The 26,126-nt window shown below is 39.0% G+C and overlaps 1 protein-coding gene across 13 annotated transcripts in view; it reads right to left on the reverse strand.

Moving 5' to 3' along the window:
- The window catches only part of LOC106869551 (IQ domain-containing protein H), a 637,089-nt gene extending 612,882 nt beyond the window's left edge, over positions 1 to 24,207 (reverse strand). For 6 of the 13 annotated variants that reach the window (XM_089360920.1, XM_089360916.1, XM_052972131.2 and 3 more), the window contains exon 1: positions 24,021 to 24,207. In XM_089360920.1, the coding sequence (XP_089217046.1) occupies positions 24,021 to 24,062 (42 nt within the window). In that variant the 5' untranslated portion in view covers positions 24,063 to 24,207. Of the gene's footprint in view, positions 1 to 23,365; positions 23,649 to 24,020 lie in introns of those variants that run through there. The other 7 variants (XM_089360919.1, XM_089360915.1, XM_052972134.2 and 4 more) reach the window with 6 other exon arrangements.
- Positions 24,208 to 26,126: the final 1,919 nt, after the last annotated feature.

Here is a 26,126-nt window from a genome sequence, read left to right on the forward strand (position 1 = left end):
GTGTGCGAACAGCTATGCTACATAGCAGTGAAACATGGGCCATGACTGCTGAGGACATGCGTAAGCTTGCAAGGAATGAAGCCAGTATGTGTAATACAGTGTGCATACATGACATTAGTGTTGAGGCGCAATGGCCCAGTAGTTAGGGCAGCGGACTCGCGATCATAGGATTGTGGTTTCGATTCCCAGACCGGCCGTTGTGAGTGTTTATTGAGCGAAAACACCTAAAGCTCCACGAGGCTCCGGCAGTGTATGGTAGCGAACCCTGCTGTACTCTTTCACAACAACTTTCTCTCACTCTTACTTCCTGTTTCTGTTGTGCCTGTAATTCAAAGGGTCAGCCTTGTCACACTGTGTCACGCTGAATATCCCCGAGAACTATGTTAAGGGCACACGTGTCTGTGGAGTGCTCAGCCACTTGCACGTTAATTTCATGAGCAGGCTGTTCCATTGATCGGATCAAATGGAAACTTCGACGTCGTAAGCGACGGAGTGCCAACAACAACAACACAACATTAGTGTAAGTGCCCTGAGAGAAAAGTTGGACTTAAGAAGCATCAGATGTGGTGTGCAAGGGATACTGCGCTGGTATGGTCACACCCTAGCAGTTGAGGGAACCTGCAGAAGAGTTAGACCCAGGAAGACTTGGGATGAGGTGGTGAAGCACAACTTTCGAACATTAGGCCTCACCAAGGGAATGACAAGTGACTGAGATATGCTGTCCTTGAGAAGACCCAGCAAGCCAAGTGAGACCATAACTGTGGCCTATGCCAGTGTTGTATACCCAGCCCATCTAAGAGTACCCTTCAATCATTGGACAATAAGCTACGCTTGTGAAGACCTGTTGAGGCAAGTGAAATTACTGTCATGGCCAATGACAGTACCATCTGATTGGCACCCGTTTATCATTGTTTATCATTGTTCTACTTGTTTTGGTATTATAACCCGATTTCATTCAGGTCTACGCAGGCCACATTTTAAAAGATGAGGAATTTTGCCCTAGAAGCCACACTTTTCAATTAAGCCAACTCAAAGTTGCCATGCAAACTCGCCAGCACTTTTAACATTGGTGTGCAAATTTTCAGCTCAACCTGACCACATTTACTAACACTTTTGCCTACACAACTGCTTGTGAGACGACATCCACCCTTTTCACAAATATGTAGCAGAATTACAGAGATATCTGGCCTTGCTTGGGATTAAAATGGCATAGTTTTTCATTGTTTTACTTGTTTGATTATTATAACCCAATTTCATTTGGGTCTACTCGGGCCACATTTTAAAAGACGAGGAATTTTGCCCTGGAGGCCACGCCTTTCGATTGAGCGAACTCAAAGTTGCCATGCAAACTCGCCAGCACTTTTAACATAGGAGTGCATATTTTCAGCTCAATCCAACCCCATATGCATACATTATATATATATATATATATATATATATATATATATATATATACATACGCATTAAATATATATATGTACATATATACGCATTATGTATGTATGTGTGTGTGTATGCATTATATATACATATGTATACACATCATCATCATCATCATCGTTTAACGTCCGCTTTTCATGCTAGCATGGGTTGGACGATTTGACTGAGGACTGGTGAACCAGATGGTTACACCAGGCTTCAATCTGATTTGGCAGAGTTTCTACAGCTGGATGCCCTTCCTAACGCCAACCACGCCGAGAGTGTAGTGGGTGCTTTTATGTGCCACCGCCACGAAGGCCAGTCAGGCGGTACTGGCAACGGCCACGCTCAAAATGGTGTATTTTACATGCCACCTGCACAGGAGCCAGTCCAGTGGCACTGGCAATGATCTCGCTTGAATGACTTTTCACGTGCCACCAGCACAAGTACCAGGAAGGCGACACTGCTAACGATCATGCTCGAATGGTGGTGCCATCACGATTTCGCTTTCACTTGCCCCAACAGGTCTTCGCAAGCAGAGTTTAGTGTCCAATGGAGGAGACGTTGGCATGGGGGCCAGTCGTCGAATTTAGTTCGATTCCGATTTCTCTTGCCTCAACAGGTCTTCGCAAGCGGAGTTTAGTGTCCAATGGAGGAAAGGTACGCATAAGTGGGCTGGCTACATCCCTGGCAGAGGCCTTGGCTTTTGGTCTCATTTGGCTTGCCACGTTTTCTCACGTACTGCATATTTCCAAAGGTCTCGGTCAGAAGTCATTGCCTCAGTGAGGCCTAATGTTTGGAGGTCGTGCTTCACCACCTCATCCCAGGTCTTCCTGGGCCTGCCTCTTCCACAGGTTCCCTCAACCGCTAGGGTGTGGCACTTTTTCACACAGCTATCCTCATCCATTCTCGCCACATGACCATACCAGCACAATTGTCTCTCTTGCACACCACAACTGATGCTTCTTAGGTTCAACTTTTCTCTCAAGGTACTTACACTCTGTCGAGTATGCACACTGACATTACACATCCATCGAAGCATACTGGCTTCATTCCTTTCGAGCTTGCGCATGTCCTCAGCAGTCATGGCCCATGCTTCACTGCCATGTAGCATGGCTGTTCGTACACATGCGTCATACAGTCTGCCTTTTACTCTGAGAGAGAGACCCTTTGTCACCAGCAGAGGTAAGAGCCCTCTGAACTTTGCCCAGGCCTTGCTTCCACACCTGAAACTTCTCCTCTAGTTCTGATAGTGACTCAGCAATTAGTGCAAGGTCATCAGCATAGAGGAGCTCCCAGGGGCATCCTGTCTTGAATTCCTTTGTTATCACCTGGAGGACTATGATAAATAGGAGGGGGCTGAGGACAGAACCTTGGTGGACCCCTACCTCTACCCGGAATTCTTCACTGTACTCATTGCCAACCCTCACCTTACTGACAGTGTCTCTGTACATGGCTCACACAGCTCTCTCTAACCAGTCCTCTATCCCTAGTTTCCTCATTGACCACCAGATGAGGGATTGAGGGACACTGTCAAAGGCTTTCTCCATGTCAACGAAAGCCAGGTACAGAGGTTTATCTTTGGCTAGGTATTTCTCCTGAGGCTGTCTTACCAGAAATATAGCATCAGTGGTGCTTTTCCCTGGCACAAACCCAAACTGCATCTCATCTAAACTGACTCGCTCCCTAATTAGTTGGGCTATAACCTTCTCCGTGACTTTCATTACCTGATCTAACAACTTGATACCTCTGTAATTATTTGTATCTAAAGCGTCACCTTTACCTTTGTAGCAGTTGACTATGGTGCTGCTACACCAGTCATTGGGTATGACTCCTTCGTGTATCACCTGGTTAAGAATACGGGTGACTAGGCTATAGCCAACACTTCCAGATATTTTGAGCATCTCTGCAGTGATTCCTGATGGGCCGGGGGCCTTCCCTGTCTTCATACTCTTTATTGCTTTATCTACCATGGTACTGTCAACTCGGATAGCTGGTCCCACTGTTGGATCGACATTCGGCAGACTCTCTCTCCCATTCATTCTTTTTATTGAGCAATCTTTCGTAGTGGCGTCTCCAAACCTTTCTTTGCAGCCTTGTTTAGTGCAAGCGTACCATCATCCATGCGAACACATTTCTCTCCCACGACATCACGATTCTCTCTCACACACTGTCCTGTAACACAAAATACCTCAAGTCTTTGGTCCTCACGGCGCAATATATATAAATTATATATAGGTTATTTTCCCTAAAACTATATATATTTTATATATACTTTATCTATAAGGCTCAATTTAATTTTAATTTTTTATAAATTGATTTTAATTGAGTTTTTTACCTGTAATTTTGGATTTTGTCCCTAATAATATTATTATATATATATATATATATATAAACAATATATGAGTATATGCATATATATGTACATGTATGTACATACCTTCCTCTACATGTACATATATATACATAACTGGGTACATGACGTGGCAAAAGAACATGGACAAAATGATAAACAAGGTACAACAAACAAGCAAGCCACATAGAAACATCTCCTTCATCAGCTGCCACCATTAAAACACCGGCGTTTTGAAGAATTAAGGCAGTATGCATCGTTGAAATGGTTCTTCCCATGAACACAAATTGAATTATTTTCGTGGAGGGTAGTGGCGGATGGAAAACAAGACAGGAAAACGAAACGGTGAATAAACAAACAAGCAAAAAGGCTGTACAGCCAGACGTGAAGTGTATATGTATTGAACGCTGTGAAGCACGAACAAGAGGGGCAAAGAATTACGTGCGAGCTTGGAGAGTCCAAGAACGAAAAGAAATAGCAGCCGGACAAACATGACCAGCGCTGTGTAAAGAGAAAGAGTAGCAGAGTGAAAAGAAGGGGAGGAAGTGGAATAAAAGTGAGCAACAAGAGGTAGAGAGGGAGAGAGATAGTAGTAGTAACGGTGAGAGGCGAAGGACGAGCAACAAGAGAGAGAGAGAGATAGTAGTGACAGGGAGAGGCGAAGAACAGTAGAGGGAAGAATGAGAGGGGAAGATAGATATAGAGATGGAGAGAGTTGCGTTAGAAAAATAGTTAAAACTTACTGTATAAAGGTTAACGCATGCGTTCTGTCGTGATACAAACAATATATGAGTATATGCATATATATGTACATGTATGTACATACCTTCATCTACATGTACATATATATACATAACTGGGTACATGACGTGGCAAAAGAACATGGACAAAATGATAAACAAGGTACAACAAACAAGCAAGCCACATAGAAACATCTCCTTCATCAGCTGCCATCATTAAAATACTGGCGTTTCGAAGAATTAAGGCAGTACGCATCGTTGATATATATATATATATATATACATTATATATATATATATATATATATATATATATATACACACATTATATATATATATTTATATACACACATATATATATAAATTAATGCATTAAATATCAGATTAATAATATCTGTTATCATGATTGTGCGGTGGTGGTGGGTGATAATAATTCATCCTTCTAAAAGACCTGTGGTGAGAATATTTAAACTTTTGTGACTGTCAACACTTTCTCCCTATAGATACAGACAGACGTACAGAGAGAGAGGCGGTGGGAGAAAGAGTGACAGAGAGATGGCAAAGGCAGAGAGGGAAAGAGAGTGGAAGCTGTCAAACGTCGTTATAGAGAGAAAGTGGAGGGAAGGGAGGAAAGAGAGAGATCAAGGAAGACAGGGTGATATCCGAAAGAGAGAAACGACAAACACTTGTCAAAGTCTGGGTTTTGTTGGTCTAGTAACCACAGCTTTTCCATTTCTGATTTATATTTATATATTAATAAACTGTATGTTTATTTTATTTACCTATAGTAGTAATGCTGTTATTGATATAGGTAATATAAACCAGTAAATCTTTCAGATATTTAATATCCCTTATGTGTATTTTACACCTAGCTAAACTGTTATATATACATATATATATATATATATATATATATATATATGAGGAAAATAAGATAAGGTAGAAAATGCTAAAATAGTTTTATCATGAAAAACATTTTAGTACTGGTTTCAGTCTTTGTGACCATTCTAACTTAGAGTAAAGCACAAAAAACAGTTAAATTGTGGAAAAATTAAATTAAATGTTTTTTTTAAATATTTCCATAGTTTTCAAATGCAAGGGACATTTTCCTTTTTTTCAGTCTCTCTCTTTTTTACTCTTGTGAGTTCTAGCAGCAGTTAGTAGTAGTCTGATAGGAATTCTTGTCTTTGATTGTTTAAGCAGCAGTAGTAGTAGAAAAAGGAAGAAGAAGAAGAAGAAGAAGAAGAAGAAAAAGACGACGACGATGAATGTGGGAGTGGTATGACAGTAGCAGGATGTTGGTGGAATCCTTTTAAATGGCCAAGTGACCTAAAAGTAACCTGTTGTAGTTGGAATAGTAGTAATTGGAGTTGTTCTGAATAAATTTATGTCAAGTAATTCTTTTGAATATACGGTTTTAAATATTTGCATCATCATCATCGTTTCACATTCATCTTCAATACTAGTATGGGTTGGATGGTTCAACCAGGGTCTGGGAAGCCAGGAGGCTGCACCAGTCTCCGGTCTGATCTGACAAGTGTTTCTACAACTGGATGCCCTTCCTAACGCCAACCACTCCATGAGTGTAGTGGGTGCTTTTTACGTGCCACTGGCACAGGGGCCAGAGGGGGGCTGGCAACGGCCACGATCGGTTGGTGCTTTATCTACAAGGGAGCTGTCTATTCGGATAGCTGGTCCCTCTACTGGGTCAACATTTGGCAGACTCTCCTCCTCCCATTCATTCTCCACATTCAGCAGTCTTTCATAATGGCTTCTCCAAGCCTCTTTCTTTTCCAAATCATTAAAAGCAAGTGCACCATCATCCATGCAGACACATTTCTCTCCTATGACATCACAATTTTCTCTCACACACTGTCTTGCAATCCAAAATACCTCAGTTTTTGGTCCTCACATCACTGGACATTGGCAAACTTCTTTTCTGCTTTGCCCTTGGCTATGTATACCTGCTGCCCAGCCTCCCTTTTGGCTACCTGGTACAGTTCCCTGCTACTCCCATCCTTCCAGGCTTTCCAGGCCTGTTTCTTTGCTCAAATGGCTTTGTCTACCATACTATTCCACCACCATGTAACTCTAGGTCTGGAAGGGACTTTGCACCATCTGCAGACTTGGTCTGTGGCACTCAGCAAGCTGTCCCGTAGGAATTTCCAGCTACCTTCTATGTCCGATGTCTGTAGCTCCTCCTCCCTCTCATCAAATTTCTTGATGAGGATGTCCCTAAATCTCTGACCATGTGAAGGGTTCTTTAGCTTCCAAATCCTTCTTTTTTGGATTGGTCTGCTTCTTGGTATCCTTCTGGCCTCAAGCCTAAAGTCACTAATGACTAGCTTATGCTGGGGGTACATTATTCACCCAGGAGGGTCTTTGTATTGAAGAGCAACCCTGCGTCCCGCTGTCTGGTGAGGATGAAATCAATCTGGCTAGCAGAGTCACTTGATTGATAGGTTATCAGGTGGCAGTCTGGCTTTCTGAACTAAGTGTTGCAGATTAAAAGATTACATGCATCACAGAACTCCAGTAGCCTAGTTCCCTCGTCATTTCAGGAACCAATACCATAGTCCTTGTGTACACCAGTGAAGATACCGGATTACCGCCCAACATGCCCATTAAAATCTCCAGCCGCAAAGATGAGGTCATTGCCACTCATCTTTGAGGTAGCCTGTAGAAGGGTATCATAAAAATGGTCCTTCTGATCATTTGGTAGGCCCACTTGTGGGGCATAGGCAGAGATAATTGTAACTGTGCTGTTAAGCACTCTATCACATACCCTGACTTTATCTACCCATTTCTCCACAAGGAGTATGCCTACACTCCCCACTCCATCCGTGTTACCTTGCCAGAAGATTTTGTACCTGTGTGCCTTGCCTGTGAGGACCCTAGCTGAAGTTCTTCTCCATCTTACCTCTTGTATGCAGCATATATCAACACGTCTCCTTTCAAGCATCTCTACAATCTCACTAGCCTTACCTTTCAGTATGCTTACATTGACTGTGCCAACTCTGAAAACTGGGAAAGGAATGTGGGGTGAGGCTTGGGGAGGAGAGATGTTATTCAATGCCTGAAAAGAAGAGGGAGGTTGTCATGTTTGTTTTTTAGGCATGCTTCATCTGTTCTCACTTCCAACCTGATATCATTCAAACATTGAAATGTGTTAGGATTAAGATTGTAGCCCCTACTAGAGGTAGGATTAGGTGTTTTAGGTGTTAGCAACATTGTGAGTATAAGCATTATAGTCATCGTTAGGGAAGGGGGTGATTTCAGACAGAGAGAGGAAGCAAGTTCATCCATACATACACACAAGCACGCACACACATAGACACAGGCGAACAAGCACACATATACAGCCCATTAGCTGTCTCCTTCAATTGATTTGTACATGGAAAATTACTGGGTAGTTGTTGGAATATTTCTAGACGGGATGAAACAAAATGAAGGATAGTTGGTTAATTAGGTTGGCAGCTAACCTAGTTGCGTTTTTCGGGGAGAGAGTGGGGGGTGCAGGTAGTATAGAGAACAGCACCAGAGAAGAAGGGGGATTGAGAGAAGAGACATCTGATAATGGTGGTGAGAAATCGCTAGACAGAAAGAAACGAAACAAAGGGCAACTGAGTTAGTTGTATATGCCCCAGGAGAGAGAGAGAGAGAGAGGAAGGGTGCAGGTAATATATTGAGGAGGAGCAGTGGAGAGAAGAGACATCAGGTAATGGTGGAGGGAGGAGAGAGATATCCGGTGTAGAAGGTGAGAAGATAGAAAGATCGGAGTAAAGATTGAGATAGCCGATATTGGTGGTGGGGGTGGGACAGGGTGGGTGCACTGTGAACAAACGAGTTTAATTTGGGGAAAATGGTACGAGCATCTAACGTAAGTAGCAGGGGTGTTTAGTATATTATACATTCATAGTGTTCATGGCAGATGAGAAATTAAACTATAGAAATGAGGAATATGAAATTAAACAGGCCAAGAGACGAGTAATTATCCTAATTTAATTAGTTAGCTTCTGAGAAAATTAGCTGTTAGTAAAAAATACATTTAAATAGTAAACAATACATTTAAAGTGTTAATGGCAAATGAGTGGTGCATTATTCTAAGGCCCTGGTGATAAAGTCATTTGTGGTAGATGCATTCAAAAGGAGTTTATATTTTGTGATGAAGAATGACTGACTACAGGTTGTATCATCCCTGAATTGGTAACATGTAACCCAGTACAACCTGTTACATGGTCAGGTCACCAGTGACTAAACTGGCAACCCCACCAAGCTTGCTTGGTGAGGAAGGATAAAAAATAAAACCTGTCAAAAGGGCAGAGGAACTCATTCGTAGTCAACGCCCATCTAACAATATGTGTATATGTATATACTGTTTTATCTTATTTTCATTTATATTTATATTTTAAATTTGATGTATTTAATTTCATATATTAGGGGGAAGATGAGACTCCTTTACCATGGTGAAGGCATCCCACCTTGAAGGTCTTTGGTTGCCAAGGGTCTCCTTAACAGGGCTCTACTATCAGCAAACTCTGACTCATAGGGTAGACTAGGCTTTCCAGTTGTTTATAGTGGCTTGTCTAGGAGATGGGAAACCTCTGAAGAAAAAGCCTGAGGTGTGTTGTTCATGGTATTGTGGCACATATGTGCACCATATTCTTGCTATCATCACTTCCAAAAAGTGTGGCTGGTTCTACACAAGCTTTCAATACTCAAATCAAATCATATGTGTGGGTTTTCTGACAACTTACATTTATTCATTCAATATGGCACAGCTTCAAATTGCAAAAATCAAAAAGTCCTGGCGAGAGAGTGAAAGTAGCAGGGACAGGTAAAGGATATTCCTAGAAGAGCTTGTGAGTAACTGTGCTGTCCATGTCCTCCAGTGGTGACAAAGCAGGTTTATTTAGACACAGCACTGCTTTCCCCAACAAGGGAAGAGGCAAGAAAAGGAGCCCCAAACGTTGCTTACTCACTTTAAGCTTGGCAGCCCACTGCAGTTGTCTGGTTATTCAGTAATGCAGTCAAAACATGAAGAGATCTAAGAATATTAACCTTGATTCTTGGAATGTGCACACTTTCCAAGACTCAGCACCAGAACGAAAAACAGCACTGGTTGCTCTTAAACTAAAGAAATACAACATTGACACATCTGCACTCAGTGAAACTTGTCTTGCAGGGTCATCCCAGTTAGAAGAGAGTAAAGGTGGATACATATTTTCTGTTGAGGAAGAAATGAGGACAAGCCATGCCACTCTGGTGTTGGTTTTGCCATCAAGACAGAAATAGCTAAATCCCATTTTTTCTCTACCCAAAGGTATTTCTGATTGTATCATGACACTAATGTTGGAACTTAATCACAACACTTATGCTATGCTTGTCAGTTGCTATACCCCAACCATGGCCACCACTCAGCAGGAAAAGGATGAATTTTACAATCAGCACCATGATGTCATCTCCAGTTGTCTCTATAAGGATAAACATATCCCTATGGGTGACTTTAATGCTCGTGTTGGTACTATCAGGCATGGGAGAGTGTACTTGGTTGCCATGGTGTAGGTTGAATGAACTCCAGTGGTCTGCGTGTGCTCTCCATCTGCAGGGAATTCAGTCTAAGCATCACAAGTACCATTTTTCAACAGCGAAATTCTTGCAAGACGACCTGGATGCATCCTAGATCTAAAGATTGACATCTCATAGACTATGTTATCACTAAGAAATCAGATATTAGGGACTTTAACATTACATGTTCCTTTCGTAACACCTGCTATGTCTCTGAGCATTCTCTTCTCTGTAGTAAGGCTATGTTCCATCTGAAACACACAAGACTAGAAAAGTTATCACTGTCTAAGCACATTTGATTTGATGTTCTGCCTTTGAAAACTGTTGAAAAGCAGGTTGAGCTGGACACTGCACTCAACACTGTTGATATCAATGATGACATAGAATCATCTTGGAAAGCTCTGCATGATGTAATGCACTCTGCATCTGTGAAGGTTCTTGGACATTCTGTTTGTAAACATCAACATTGGTTCAGTGATAATGACACAGATGTTCAACAGTTGATAGATAAAATGCACAGCTCTCACAAACAAAACATGGATATATGATAAGAGCTCATCCAGAAAAGAGAATGCCTACAAGAAATGCAGAGACAGATGAAGGCTTGGTAATATCCACAAGGCTAATGAACTCCAAGGAGCTGCAGACAGAAAGGATTCTAAAGCCTTTTATGATGGCCTCAAGGAAGTGTATGGTCCTCAAAAGCATGGTGTTATTCCTATTTTTTCATCAAATAGAGATACACTGTTGATTGACAAATCTGACATCTTGAAACAACAGAAAGATCACTTCAAAGACATGTTGAACTCCACCTCAGTTAATAATGATGATGTCATAATGTCTGTTCTACAGCATGCTGAAATACCAGAATTGTCTCTGGAGCCAACCTTCCTAGAAATGGTAAACCCAATTAAACAGATCTCTTCTAGTAAATCACCTGGCAGGGATACTATCCCTCCTGAAATCTACAAGCATGGTGGACAGAAGCTTTTTAAGAAACTGCATGACTTCTTCATAAATATTTAGATGGTAGGCCATGTACCACAGGACTTCAATGATGCCTCAATTCAACATCTCTATAAGAATGAAGGAAACAGAAGTGTCTGTGATAATCATTGTGGGATATCGCTTTTGTCTATTGCTGTTAAGATTCTTGCTCAACTCATTCTTGATAGGATCATCAAACATGTTGTAAATGACATCTATCCAGAATGACATTACAGATTTCACTCTTGTCATGGCACTATCGACATGATCTTTTCCCTTCAACAGGTCCTGGAGAAGGTTTGCATAAGAGGTGCAGCAATATCAGAGGTAGGTTAATAGAAAATAGTTTTTGTGTGTAGAAGGTGCACTGGTATAATAAGCACTACAAATGTATAGAAAATAGACTCCCTCAAATGCCAGGCGGGTAAGCTAGAGATAGTTGATAGCTTCCATTATCTAGGTGACCAAGTCAGTAGTGGAGGTGGATGCTCCGAGAGCGTAGATGTGAGAATAAGAATAGGCTGGGTAAAGTTCAGAGAGCTCCTACCTCTGTTGGCAACAAAGGGCCTCTCCCTCAGAGTGAAAGGCACACTGTATCATGCCTGTGTGAGAACAGCTATGTTACAAGCAGTGAAACATTGGCTGTGACTGTCAAGGACATGTGTTGGCTCGAAAGAAATGAAGCTAGCATGCATTGCTGGATGTGCAATATCAGTGTGCATGTACAACAGAGTGTAAGCGTTTTCAGAGTAAAGTTGGGTGTAAGAAGCATCAGATGTGATGTGGAAGACAGACAACTGCACTGGGATGGTCATGTGATGTGTATGGACAAGAACAGCTGTGTAAAGAAGTGCCAATCTCTAACTGTGGAGGGAACATGTGGAAGTGGTAGACCCAGGAAGACATGGGATGAGGTGGTGAAGCATCATCTTCAAATGTTGAGCAATATACCATGCTTGAGAAGATCCTTCAATCCAAGTGAAATCATAGTCATGGCTAATGCCAATGTCATGTAACTGGCACCCATGCCAGTGGCACATAAAAAGCACCTTTTGAATGTCACATAGAGGCAGTGTCACATAGCTAGCACCCACACCTTCTGAACATTGGGCCTCACAGAGGAAATGACAAATGATTGAGACCTTCGACAATATGCCATGCATGAGTAGAAGACCCAATAAGCCAAGTGAAATCCTAGTCATGGCAGATACTGGTGTCACACAACTGGCACCCATGTCAGTGGCATGTAAAAACACTCACTACATTCTTGGAGTGGTTGACATTAAGGAGAGCATCCAGCCGTAGAAACCATGCTGAATCAGACTGGAATCTGGTGCAGCCCCTCAGCTTACCAGCCCTGGTTAGACCATCCAACCCATGCCAGCATGGACAACGGATGTTAAATGATGATGATGACATATATATATATATATATATATACACACACACACACATATATATATATATATATATATATATATATATATATATATATATATATATATATATATATATATATATATATATAAATGCATACATATATATAAACACATACATATATATATATAAACACATACATATATATATATATATACATATATAGAAAATATTAAAATTTATATCATTTCTGAAAAAATATATGTTAACACAACATTATCAAGGTGATCCAAAATTAGTGAAATTCAAATCGAACATCTGAAATATTACCAGTACATAAATGCCTTCAAAAAGAACACTTAAAGCAAATTCAACCTGAGACATTGCTGTATGTGACATCAGTGGATAATGAAATAATAAAAAAAAAAAAACATAAGAATTATACATTATGACAATTAGAAACAAAGACAAATACAATCTAAAAAAGGCTATTTTTGTATTCAACTATTGTCACTGGATAACTAAAGAATAAAAAATAAACATAAGAAACAGAGATTTTACATCACAACAATTAGTTATCTATTTATTAAATGTAGTAAACTTTTTAGAAGAATTAACCTTATTATATAATATATGAAAAGCTATTATAATTAAGAACTGAAGTATTTAAATGTCTTTCGAAATTTATGGAAACATTTTATTGTAAAGCTCACATTAAAATTCATAAAATTAATTTAGAAGCAATTTAGAACTGTGGAAAGATCTGCAAGAATGTGAAAAGGCTCAAGATACATCAAACCAGGTCCAACTGTGGGAAAAAGGAGCCACAGGTGTAGTACATAGTAGTAACAGCTGGTGAGACGCATGAGAAGTCTGGACAGGAAGCACCCCACAGGACTGGAAGTCTCTCAGCACCTGTGGAGGCACAACCCACCCAGTGAAAGAGTGAATCAAATGGCCCAAGATGAATGAAACAAAGTAATAGCAACAACTGGACCAAGACCTCAACATAATATTGGATTGCATGCTGACAGGAACAGCTGAAGAGAAAGTGAATGCTCTTGTAACTATCACATTCAATTTAGCAAAAGATTGCATCAGTACAGAAACAGACTGGTTACCACAGCATTGAAAAAGAAGATAGCGGAAGAGAAAGAGAGATGCACCATCAGAGGGGAGAGATCAAGACCCTCAATAAGCAGTATAACAGAGCTCCTGCTGACGTAAGGGAAGGCATCAGGGACTTGACAAGTCAGCTCCACGAATGTCTGAGCAGACTTAGAACAAAAAGCACCCAGAAGCGGAAGAAAGAGAAGGAGACCAAACAGGCACAATTTGGGGAAACCAAATCAGAGAAATTGACCAGCTCCAGAAAAGAAATAGAAGAATTTCTGAGGGAGACCCACAATGGTAACCTCAGAAATCAAGCCCTTGACATTAACCTAAATGTCTGTAGAGCTGAAATTCTAGGAAACAAGTTCAACCTCAACAGTTCATCCTGGAAAGAGGTGGAAGAGGCAATGGAAAAGGCCAGATCAGGATTAACTCCTGACCCAAGTGGTATACCTTATAAGGTGTACAAGAAATGCCCATGGCTCCTTCAGGGTATCATTCTACCATGCTGAAAGAAGGCACAAGGATGTTTTGTGCCAAAGGAAGAAAATTCCTCAGCCATTAACCAATTCAAGACCATCTCCTTCCCAAGTGTTGAGGGGAAAATCTTTTTTCTGTCTTGGCCAAAAGGAAGACCTCATACATGACTGAGAATGGATATATAAACACCTCTTTCCAGAAAGGTGGGGTTCTATGTTTCTTAAGATATTTGGAACACACTGGGGTTCCCAGCCAGTTGATTTGGGAGGCCAAGACAAGTAAAGGTGACTCGATAGTGGTTCAACAGTAGTTTGGTTAGATCTGGAAAATGCAAATGGAGAAATTCCTCATGCCCTCATATATGCAGCATTTGACTACTACCATATTCCCCCATATATTAAAGGAATAATCACCAGTTACTTTGGGGGCATCCAGTTACACTTCAGAACAGCTCACTTTACAACTCGGTGACAAGACCTTGAGAAAGAAATTATAACTGGTTACACATCTTCCCCCATTCTTTTTAGCATGGGAATGAATCACCTCATAGCAGCTACTGATAATGAAGTCCAAGGATCAACAGTGGAATCAGACAGCCATCAGTTCCCATGGATGATGTCACAGCAGCTACAACCTATGTAGAGGCAGAAAGAGTACTGACTTCACTTGAACACATGACAACATGGGCTAGAATGAAGTTTAAGACCCCAAAACCTAGGAGTATGGTGATCAGAAGGGGCAAAGTAACAAACAAAATCAAGCTACAAGTGCAAGGAGAGGCCATCCTATACTGATAGGATGGCCTTGTAACTATCACATTCAATTTAGCAAAAGATTGCATCAGTACAGAAACAGACTGGTTACCACAGCATTGAAAAAGAAGATAGCGGAAGAGAAAGAAAATCCAATTAAATGCCAGAAGATTAAGAGGGGGCAGAGGGAGCCTCAATTGGGATTTCGTGCCTTTTTCGAGTGGGGTTGTTGTGACGAGAGGATGTGTGAGGGGATCGTTCAGGTGTTGGGAGAGGCAGCTGCTATTTCTAGCGTTCTTCGGGTCAGGCCAGGCGCGAGGATGGGAATGAATCACCTCATAGCAGCTACTGATAATGAAGTCCAAGGACCAACAGTGGAATCAGACAGCCATCAGTTCCCATGGATGATGTCACAGCAGCTACAACCTATGTAGAGGCAGAAAGAGTACTGACTTCACTTGAACACATGACAACATGGGCTAGAATGAAGTTTAAGACCCCAAAACCTAGGAGTATGGTGATCAGAAGGGGCAAAGTAACAAACAAAATGATAGAACTTGCAAATAGAGGAAATACTCTACATTTTTACATCTAAACACCAATTGCTTAACAGGAACAAACCGTAAGATATTTGCACCTACATTGGAGGACTTTTAAATACTTTCATGCAAGCAATGTATAGGTTAGTATCCTCCACACAAATAAGAGGTGCCTGTGTTTATAGGATAAATATCTAGTCTGACTTTCAAGTAGCAATCAGTCTTCACATTAAATCAAAATATCATTGTAATAAATCATAGCAGCGCATATAGGACAAAGAAACTGCATATAGTCAAAAACTCAATAACACAGAAAAATTTACAACTGCTCCTTTCTTCATAGCACATACATCTAATAGAATTTAATTTGATTTGATTTAATTTTATTTAGCACCTAGCTATTGTACAAAACATCAAAAAATAACAAACTCATAATCCAACTAAGAATACACTTTGACCTACATAGAGTTTAGGACTCATTTCAAACCTAAACCTGAGGTCATGATGAGGTCAACCATATAGTAATTTTTATAGCCATATCAAGTTTCTAAATCTACCCATCACTTAATAGCTTTTAAAGTTGGCAAATTTGAGGTAATTTTAGCCAGTCATAAGCCACAGACACATTGGTGCCTGTTTCCATTGTAACAAGTCAAAGTTATTGTCTGCTTAATACTACTACAATCACTACATACCTAAATACTGAACTTTCACTTTTTATTTTCTCAACAAAAAAATGTATCAATTGTTTTTCTCAAATTTGGAATACTGATGTCATTTTTCACACTGAATCTGATTTTGTTACTGACTTGTTCCAGAAAAACTTTAGGAAAATGTTCACTAAAAATATGTTACTAATCGATTAACCACAGGTCATCCAATGGTCAGACTGACAGTAAATGCCAACCTTAAACCGTAAGTTTAACACTAGACATTAATTCTAACCCTAAACCCTAATTGTAGCAGAAGTATGTTTATCATTCGGCTGTCAAGTGTCTACCCCTAAATACCCAGAAATTGGCTCATACATGTTTTCTACAAGTGGTCACATGACCTGTCACATGATGGTCAAGTCCTGGCTTTACACAGGCTATCCAAACCCATCACATGACAGACGAGCCTAGCACAAGAAATTATGTTGGCTCGCTGGAGCCCACCCACAGGCTTAAAAAGAGGAAACTTTCTCGCTTTTATCCAGTGAGGTGGGAAGAACGTTTGAGTTAGGATCTTGGTAGGAAGAGGAGAGTTATTTTGCAGTTAGCTTTGATGCCATACTTCTGTTCCTGTCTGCCAGTAAGAAGTCATGTTACATATTTCTATTCTTGTTCTACCCTGCATACATCGCCAAGTTCCAACTGCATGAAAAACAATATGTATATTTTCTTCAAACAGTATCATTCAAGATGTACCAACATTTTCTGTACCAATTCATTTAGCGGTTGAATAAAGTGTGGCAGTCAATTGCAACTTGTTTTCTTGTATTTCTTTCCGCTGTTATACCTGACTCATTGGAACCAAGAAAGTGTAGTTATACCAGGTCGAGAGCTATGTGTAACAAACTCGCTAAAACTGGTGACCTCAGACGTACAACCGAGCTATAACCAGTTTTCATCTTATATAATGCTACCACTTCATTCTCTCATTGGGAAGCTAAATATTTTTTTATTAGCAAAACCCTTCTCATTCTTGAATTATTGTCTGGGTTCAAGTGTTTAGACCATTATGCAGCTGCACAAGAACTTTTTCTAATTGAAAACACTGCCACAGAAACTGTTTTCTATCTTCAAGGGTTCTGCATGCGAAACAATGTTGACGTTCAAATATTACCTCCTCCTATCATTCCTGTGCCTGTGTAGTGTTTTCTACTTACTCAAAATAGCAGTCAACCTGCCAGTAGAATTACTTCATGTTAAGTATTTACCATCTTTTATGCTACCTTTTTAACCTCTTTTAACATCAGCAGTATGGTATTTACTTTCAGTATTCATTCCCATTTTGCATTACAGTTTTTCATCTGTTTTCATATCGTTAACCTTCAATCTGGCCGAGTTGGTTAAACCTGTTTCTTTTGCATGGGAAGTGTAGTTATACCAGGTCCAGAGCTATGTGTAACAAACTCGCTAAAACTGAGAATTGGGGAATGCCAATATTTTCACCACACAGCAGATTTTTATCTCACATTTTTTGTCCTGTTTAAGCTCCAATTGGATTAAATCTTTGACTCAGATTTGGCAGTTTGCCGCCTTTTTCTCCCATTATGGCATTCGTCTTGAGGCAATGTTTCTCATCAGTACTTTAGCCATGCACCACGTTCAACTCGAGAATTGTCATTTTTCTGCTACTGCAACTTGGGGATTTCACAGTTCATTTTCACTGTTTCACACTTATTTGCACCAGATATCAACTTTGATGAATGCCTGCTACCAATGTTACTTCACCACCATTTTGTGACTTCAGGATTTTGCCATCCCGATGCCTGCAAACATTTTCCTTTCAACCTGCTAACCTAGGGAGCTTCATGTCCCATTTTACCACCGTTTACATCCTTTTTTGCTGCAAGTTACAGCAGCCAGCTACTCATCAGTTTTTTGTCACAGCTTATATCTCTTACCATTGTCTTCCAGCACCACATTGCTGACTTTCAGTTTTGCTCAAAATAAGTCAATTCTCTACATCATGTGACAAGAAAATATTTTTCATTACAGTTTACAAACAACCAGTATATATCTTTTCATATCTTTTTCTGCTCACCAAAAAGACATTTTTCCATGCTTTTTCACCTTGTCTCAAGCCAGAAACTTTCATCTACAGGAGCTTGTTATTGGTCATGTGGAATGTAGACAGGTTTTTATGGTTTAAGCAAGTACAGCATTTTCTCTCATTTTGTTCAACATACACTACTTGGTCAAGTGTTACAAGCTACATATCTCACTGTGTGTGCGCCTGTACTCAGCTTCTTTTGTTATATTCTAATTCCTTCTTCTCTAGTGAAATTACGAGATTTTCTTGGTTCGATTAACTTCCATAGAAGTTTTATTCTACATTGTGCTATGGCATTGCTTTACATACAACTGATTCCATTAACTTGCAGCATTTTGTGGAGTAGCAATAAGATCATGAAATTTTTTGAATTTTTACATTTTCACTTGTTGGGCTCACTTTCTTGAGACTTTCTATCCCTGCAAGTCTTATACTGGTCCACTTTGGCCAGCCAAATAGTGCATACATACTATTTTAAAATGTTTTGTGTTTTTTTCATTTTGACTGCCTGAACTGTTTTCAATCATTTTTTAAGAACTTTTGATTATTCTCATATCAGTTGATTTATTGTAAATATTTTATTTGATACTGTTTTGTTCAATTTTTCATTGGATTTCCTTTTGTACATTTTTCTTTTTTGGTACAGTTTTTTTGTTGGTATTTTTGTGCCTTTTGCGATGAATCTACTGGTCTGAGGGTAGTTATAGCAGAAGTATGTTTGTCATTCAGCTGTCTAGCCTTAAATATCCAGAAATTGGTTCATACACATGATTTCTACAAGTGATCACATGACAGACCAGCCTAGCACAAGAAATTATGTTGGCTTGTTGGAGCCTACCCACAGGTTTAAAAAGATGAATCTTTCCAACTTTTCTCCAGTGAGGTAGGAAGAACAGTTAAGTTCAGATCTTAGTAGAGAGAGGAGAGTTATTTTGCAGTTAGCTTTGATACTAAAGGTGATTCTGATTTTCGTCCGGTGGGGGACTATCGGCGACTCAATGCTGTAACGGTCCCAGATCGTTATCCAATTAGGAATTTGCAGGATTTTTCAGCAAATCTACACGGTTGCACTATCTTTTCCAGGATTGATCTGGTTCGCGCTTATCACCAGATTCCAGTTAATCCAGAGGACATTCCCAAAACTGCCATCACTACTCCTTTCGGCTGTTTTGAATTTCTTTTTATGAGCTTCGGTCTGCGGAATGCGACAAGCACTTTCCAAAGATTTATAGATGAAGTTTTTTTGTGGATTTGATATTGTATCGCTAGTGATACAAACGAGAATCATCTCCACCATTTATCGCAACTTTTTCAGCGATTCCACGCATATAATGTGCACACTGTTTTCTAAAACAGACAAACTCTCTCCTCGTGCTTTCCGTCACCTGGACTATATTTCACAGTCATTTGCCAGGGAAGCAGAACATCCCTGCTGATGCTTTCTCGAGACTCCATGTCAGTTCTATTTCCTCTCCTGCAACAATTGATTTACTTGCTATTTCGCAGGACCAACCTCTTTTGTCGATGTTAGATTTAACTTCGCCAAAATTCAACAATTGTAAATTTGCCTATCTTCCACTCCCTTCATCAGAAGGCTGCGTGAGTGTAAAAGGTGAATAGTCATCATAGAGACTTTAGTCTCTCTATCACCTTTCAACATAATTATATATGAAGAGACATTAGAACAATTAACAACATAATAAAAAGGTTTTATTCATGATGATGCTTGGTTTCACAATTCCTATCATTCAGCTTAGCAGCCGCTGATTAAGTTGTAATTTGGTAATGGAAGGTTAAGGGCTTCCTTGATGCCTGCCAGAAGAGCAAGTAGCTATCACCATCGAAGGCATCGAGGTGAAGAGTGCTTCGTTGAGGAGCAAGGAGTTGTCACGTAGAAGGTCTGTTGTGCAACTCACTAAGAAAATGAAACTCACTCTTTAAGTACCAGTTTTACTACGCATACGCAACTCGAGGGGCTTTCGGTGGTGAAGTCCTTTGCGCATGCGCAGAATAGTACTTCTTCAATGGCAGCTATAATTTCGTGCCACTACAATACCATACTTCTGTTCCTGTCTGCCAGCAAGAAGTCATGTTACATATTTCTGTTCCTGTTCTACCTGGCACACATCGCCAAGTTCCAACTTCATGAGAATATGTATATTTTCTTCAGACAGTATCATTCAAGATGTACCAATGTTTTCTGTGCCAATTCATTTAGCAGTTGAATAAAGGGTGGCAATCAATTACAACTTGTTTTCTTGTATTTCTTTCCACTGTTATACTTGACTCATTGGAACCAAGAAAGTGTAGTTATATCAGGGCCAGAACTACACTTAGCAAACTTACTAAACCCTAAACTCTAATTCCAACCCTAAACCCCAACTCTAACCCAGGTGTATCTCAAACTTTAGCTTTTGAATTCTGACTACTGTCTACCTGAACTGAACTACAGTAGTATAATGTGCAGTTTGTTTTATTGCAATTTAACATAGTTTTGTCATTTTTCATTAAAAAAATTTCATTGAGGATTTCCTTTTCATATTGCCTGTTCCAGCATTTCACATGACTTTATTCATTTATCCTAATAATACTAAAACTCTAGAGATGTTTGTGTGTACCCAAAATATCTCAGAAATAGTATATATTATTTTAATCATTTTTGCATATTCATTTTCATACTTACCTTCAGCAGTGCAGTACAAATTTTTGTGATATTTGGACCTCTATTAATGAAAACAATTGAACACAATTTTTGTTTATTTCTTGAAAAAAAACAAAAAACATGGCCTCCGTGACGTCAACACACACATAATGAATGTCATGGCATGTCAATCAACACAAACATATGCCTGCTATCTGTGACATATACACACACATAGTCTTCATGCTCTCTAAGAAAGAAAGAAAAACAGACTTTTTGACGTACACAATCATTTGGAAATATTTTTAACTGAATGTGATTTCAAATATGTAAGCTTTTTTTAAACAGACAATACTTTAATATTTTTTTAAAATTATTTTCAAGTGAATGGCGATCTTTCCCTTGTCATCCAGAGTTCGTTAATTTCCGTAAAATTTTTTTATTTATTTACTTTTGTTTTAAAGTGAGAGAGAGGAGAAATTGAAAGATGTATGTACGTGTATATGAAATGGACATGCATGTGTGACAGAGAAAGAGAGAGTGAAGGGGCGTTGTCATGTAGAGCACATATATCAATACATATGCATGCATCTTTTTTGTATGTATGTGTGCATGTGTGTGTTCTCATGTATGTGTAAGTGGCACTCTCTCTCTCTCTCTCTCTCTCTCTCTCTCTCACACACACACACACACACACACACATACGCACGTCCATTTCATATATACATTCATATATCTTTCACTTTTTCCTCTCTTTCACTTTAAAACAAAAGTAAATAAACAAAAAAAATTATGGAAATTAATGAACAAAACCAGCCGATCAGGTTGACAGTTCTGAGAGTCAAGGCGAAAGATCGTCCCAAGAGAATACCATTACACAATTTGGATTTTGTTCAAAACGGGGGCACCAGTATTTTCTTAACGAAACACTTTGAAACTTGGGACACTGGTAGAATGTGTCATATAAAACATCTTTTTCTCTTAGTCTTCTTAACAAAAAAACGTACATCGCAAGATATTTCATGTTAAAGTTGTCGTATTTCTGTAATTTCAACCAATGACTGACGTCCATTCAGCCGAATACATTAACTGCTGACTACGTAAACAAACGATTCTCAAACGATTCTGGCGGTGATAAAATTATTATTTCCTTGTCAAAAAATGGCTGAAGCATATTGGCAGTAGGGTTAGGGTTAGGTTTAGGCAGTAGCTAATAAACCTTTCATACAGTTCAGGCAGATGTTAACGAAATAAACAAGCGTGAAAGAAAATGAAAATGTTGTACACATACAGTTCAGGCAGATGTTAACGAAATTATAAATTGAGATTAAATACGCTTTACACCGCTTAAACTGCCAAAGGAGTAAGTATAAACAGCTGAATACTTGTCAGTGATTGGTTGAAATTATCGAAATAAGACAATTTTTTACATGAAATAAATTCGAATACAAAAATTTTTTTCTGTTCTATAACACAAAATAGATAAGTATACGAAGTTTGAAAGTCTTTCGGTACCAAAAACACTACATAAAACATTAATGAAAACTGGTGCCCCCGTTTTGAACAAGATCCCAGAATTTTTTTCAAATGCATTCAACATATCTCAGCTCCAAAGATTTGGTTATTCCTAGCACGCCCTGCTACCACGTAACAGCTATTTGTGATAACGGACCCGAAATACCTGTTACATGGTAGCCGGGCGTGCAAGAAATAGCAGCCAAATCTTTCCTTTTCTGGGGGGGGGGAGCCGTTTACGCATGATTTTGATATCACATTCGTTGAAAGCATGCGAAATAACCTGGAGAAGAAAAAAAAAACCCCATGAAACAAAACTCCGTTGTTGGGAAACTTCTAGAACAAGTGAATAATAATAGCAGATCCAGCGTAAAGAATTACATCAATACACCAGATTTGAAAATTTTCGCTTAAATTTTAAAATTTCAAAAAGTGAAAGACAAACAGAAAAGATCCTAGACTATGAATAAAGTTGCATAATCTAAAATACTGGATATAAATATAATTGCTAGTTCTCTATGCAGCAGAAACAAATGTCGGTGGTATTTAAACCAATTATGCTGTTATAATTAACTGTTTAAAAAAAATGTAGATGTACCAATTTCCGTATTCATTGTAACTGTATGCGAGAGAAAAGAGAAAGAGAGAGAGAGAGAGAGAGAGAGAGAGAGAGAGAGACTGGCGCAGAAAATAACCATGTTCAACAAAAAGATTTAAACTTGGCCTACACCATAGAATAGAAAGAATTATATGGATGGGAAAATGATCTGACTTATCATGAGTAAAGTATGACATAAAATTTCATCAATAATTGGGTGGGGTTTCTGGTATTTTTCAGGTACGGGATCAGAGTCAAAGGGACTTCTGAATTACTCTTTGAGTCTGAGTGTTTGTTTGTGAGCGCATGTATGAATGTATGTATGTATGTATGCATATAAAATTTTTTCCACAATTTCTTAGACCGAAGCGGAAACAAATAATAAATATCGTACGTAAAAGTATTTGTTTAGAAATTATATTACCTAATTTACATCATTAATTAGATAACATGTTCTGAAGTATGTCATTCTTAATCCCGGAATCTAGATACAAGGAAAATATCTTTAAACAACAATATCTACCTCCTTATGATGCAACTGTTACACACTCGTTGGACCTCTTAGCAAAGACACGCAGCGTATGTTAGTTTGTCTCTAAGATTTGCCAAGTACTTTCGATTTGTCGCCGATTTCAATATTTTCAGTTTTTTCTTCTTACAATTTACGTTTTTGATCCATTAGAGACATTCTAGGGGATTTCAGGATCAAACGTCACAAATTTGCAGACTGAACAACCACGACTGTCCCGGCCAACCAGAGATGTGCAGTAAACCTATATTATCATACATACATACAAACATACCCTCGTATGTGTGTGTGTGTGTGTGTGTAATGCTAAATACAGTTTTTGGTATATGTATATATAAGGTTAGATGAGTTTATGAGATATACCGGTATAGTTTCGCCTGCCGATATACCTACATAAATATAATATGCAGAATAAGAATAAAATAGAAGAGAATTTAAAAGAGAGAGGCAGAGAGAGAGAGGACTATGATTTTTGTGTGTACAATAAATTTGCTGTTTCGCTTTGTATCTATTAGGCTGAAAGCCAATTTTTTGTTTAGCATTTTTTTTCTCATAATAAGGGGTTAATATATTGTCAATAGAGTAATTTTAAAATTACATGTCATAATACAGGGCTAATATATTGTCAATAGAGTTATTTAAAAATTACCTGGACTATTATATCACTGATACTTTTGTGTGTGGATGTCATTCTTTTCTAAATAAACGTTTAGTTCTTGTCGGACACAAGCAAGAAATTTCATAGCATTCCAATATGTAAATTCGTTTGAGATCTAACACCGCCTGACGTGTTTGATTAACTACCATGTTACCTAGCAACTGATATGGCTACCAAATATGTGACGTAGAATACCATTTTACTTGTTTTGCTTATATTTTCCTCCTCCTGCCACTTTTGTTCTTAATTAGTCCCTTGTCAACTTTAATCAAACGTATCCAAGATGTTTCTGTCTTAACAATCCAATATTTTATTTAACTAATGTATCTAGAACTATATTATTGTCCTTGTTTAATTGGCGAAAAAAAATGACCATCCCCAAGTATAACAACGAATTTAAATTTATTTAGATGTGGACAAAACAGAGAACACAACTGAAGAATTAAAAGAAAAAAGAGAAAAAAACCAAAACAATTCACCACCATGGGTTGAAAAGTTGGGAGTGCTGGGAAACCTCTCTAATGGCTATTGAGACATGCTTGCAGCGTTGCTGTGGGTGATGGCAAGACTGATGTGCTGGAACAGCCAAACGCCCTCACAAGCCTCACCAGTTATCTCTAATCAATAGACCAAACCCATGCATACGTCAGCTCCCACTCTGAGAGCAATGGAGACACGAAGTTCGTTCAATCTGAGCAGACCACCAACATTAGCCACAGGGAGGGCATCAATCCAGTCACCTGAGTATTTGGCGCTAGCAGACAGTAAGTGGCACCTTGAAAACTGGTCCGACTAGATGAAGAGGGAGTCAAAGGTGAAGACAATGCTAAGTTATTTGCAAGTGATTAAGCAGTTTTTTCAGAGTTGTTTAATCTTGATTGAATGCCTTGCCCATATCTTTTGTATATATAAGAAGAGTACATTGTCCAATATGCCCTTTCATTGAGGGAAATTTGACTGCTATTCCTAGCTAATCAATCGCCTACACAAAAGACTCTCTTATTGGTTTGAGATCTATGAAATTGAAGAAACAGGACTGTCAATGATGTCTAAACTTCTGGGCACACATTAGAGCAATGGTTTTTATCGGAGCAGGGAGCTGCAACGTTTAAGGAGGAATGGAGAAATTGCTATGTTAAATTAAAATGGTTTTAAACTTTAAACTTATTCATTACTATGCACAAAACAGTATTATATGGTTGCAAACTCTGTTTTATTTTCTCATTAATAAAGAGGCGAAGGTAGGAAAATTTCGCTAATATTTGATGGGTACAGCTAGTATTTATTATTTTGAGAATCATTGAATCAGAGGTTTGCTGTATGTGCAGTTGGTGAAAATATGTCCCCACACTCTCACTATGTAACAGTTATCACCTGTTGCAAACATTTGGAGAAAAAGGATAGTGGCTATCAGGCTCACTGACCAACTGTTTTAAATACCTCCCATTTCAACAACCAATGCATCTGCTAAGAATCATAGTGGCGTGTATACATGATGATGTACTTGAAGTATAGTTTCGTCCAACTTTTCTTACACGTCCTGAAAGAGGAGAGCAAACTTCTGCTGAAGGTGATTGGCTACGTTTTATCTCCATTTTTAAACATGTCGGTGAGCGGTTGTGAAACTTCAATGTAGTTCGGGTTGAATTGGCAGTAGAGATTGATGAAACCGAAAAATTCTCTCCAATAGTTCCTGAAAGTCTTCATTTTCTTCAAGACCCGATCAAATTAATGCGAGACTTGTTATAAAGTGTCAGTGCAAAAGTTGGTCTTCAATTTAGCAATGAAAAGACAAAAGTCATGATTATTGGTGAGGCACAGCAACAACAAGTTTGGTTGATGGAGCTGATTCTGAAAGTTGTTGATTTGTTTACGTATCACTGCTAAAGCTGCACAATCGAAGAGTGATGTGGAGAAGAAATTCGACAAAGTCGCGGCTGTCTTCCAGTATTTGAAAATGTGTTGCAAATGGGTTTGTAGGAGTCAGGAAAGCTATTTTTTGTTGTTGCAGCATAGCACAGTTGTGTTATGGTATACTTGAACTTCATTTTTCCATTTGTGTACTTGCCTTTTCTTGCATTTCTTATATCGTTTTTC

The sequence above is a fragment of the Octopus bimaculoides genome, chromosome 12, assembly GCF_046866305.1.
Source record: "Octopus bimaculoides isolate indiv1 chromosome 12, ASM4686630v1, whole genome shotgun sequence".
NCBI classification, from domain to species: Eukaryota; Metazoa; Mollusca; class Cephalopoda; order Octopoda; family Octopodidae; genus Octopus; species Octopus bimaculoides.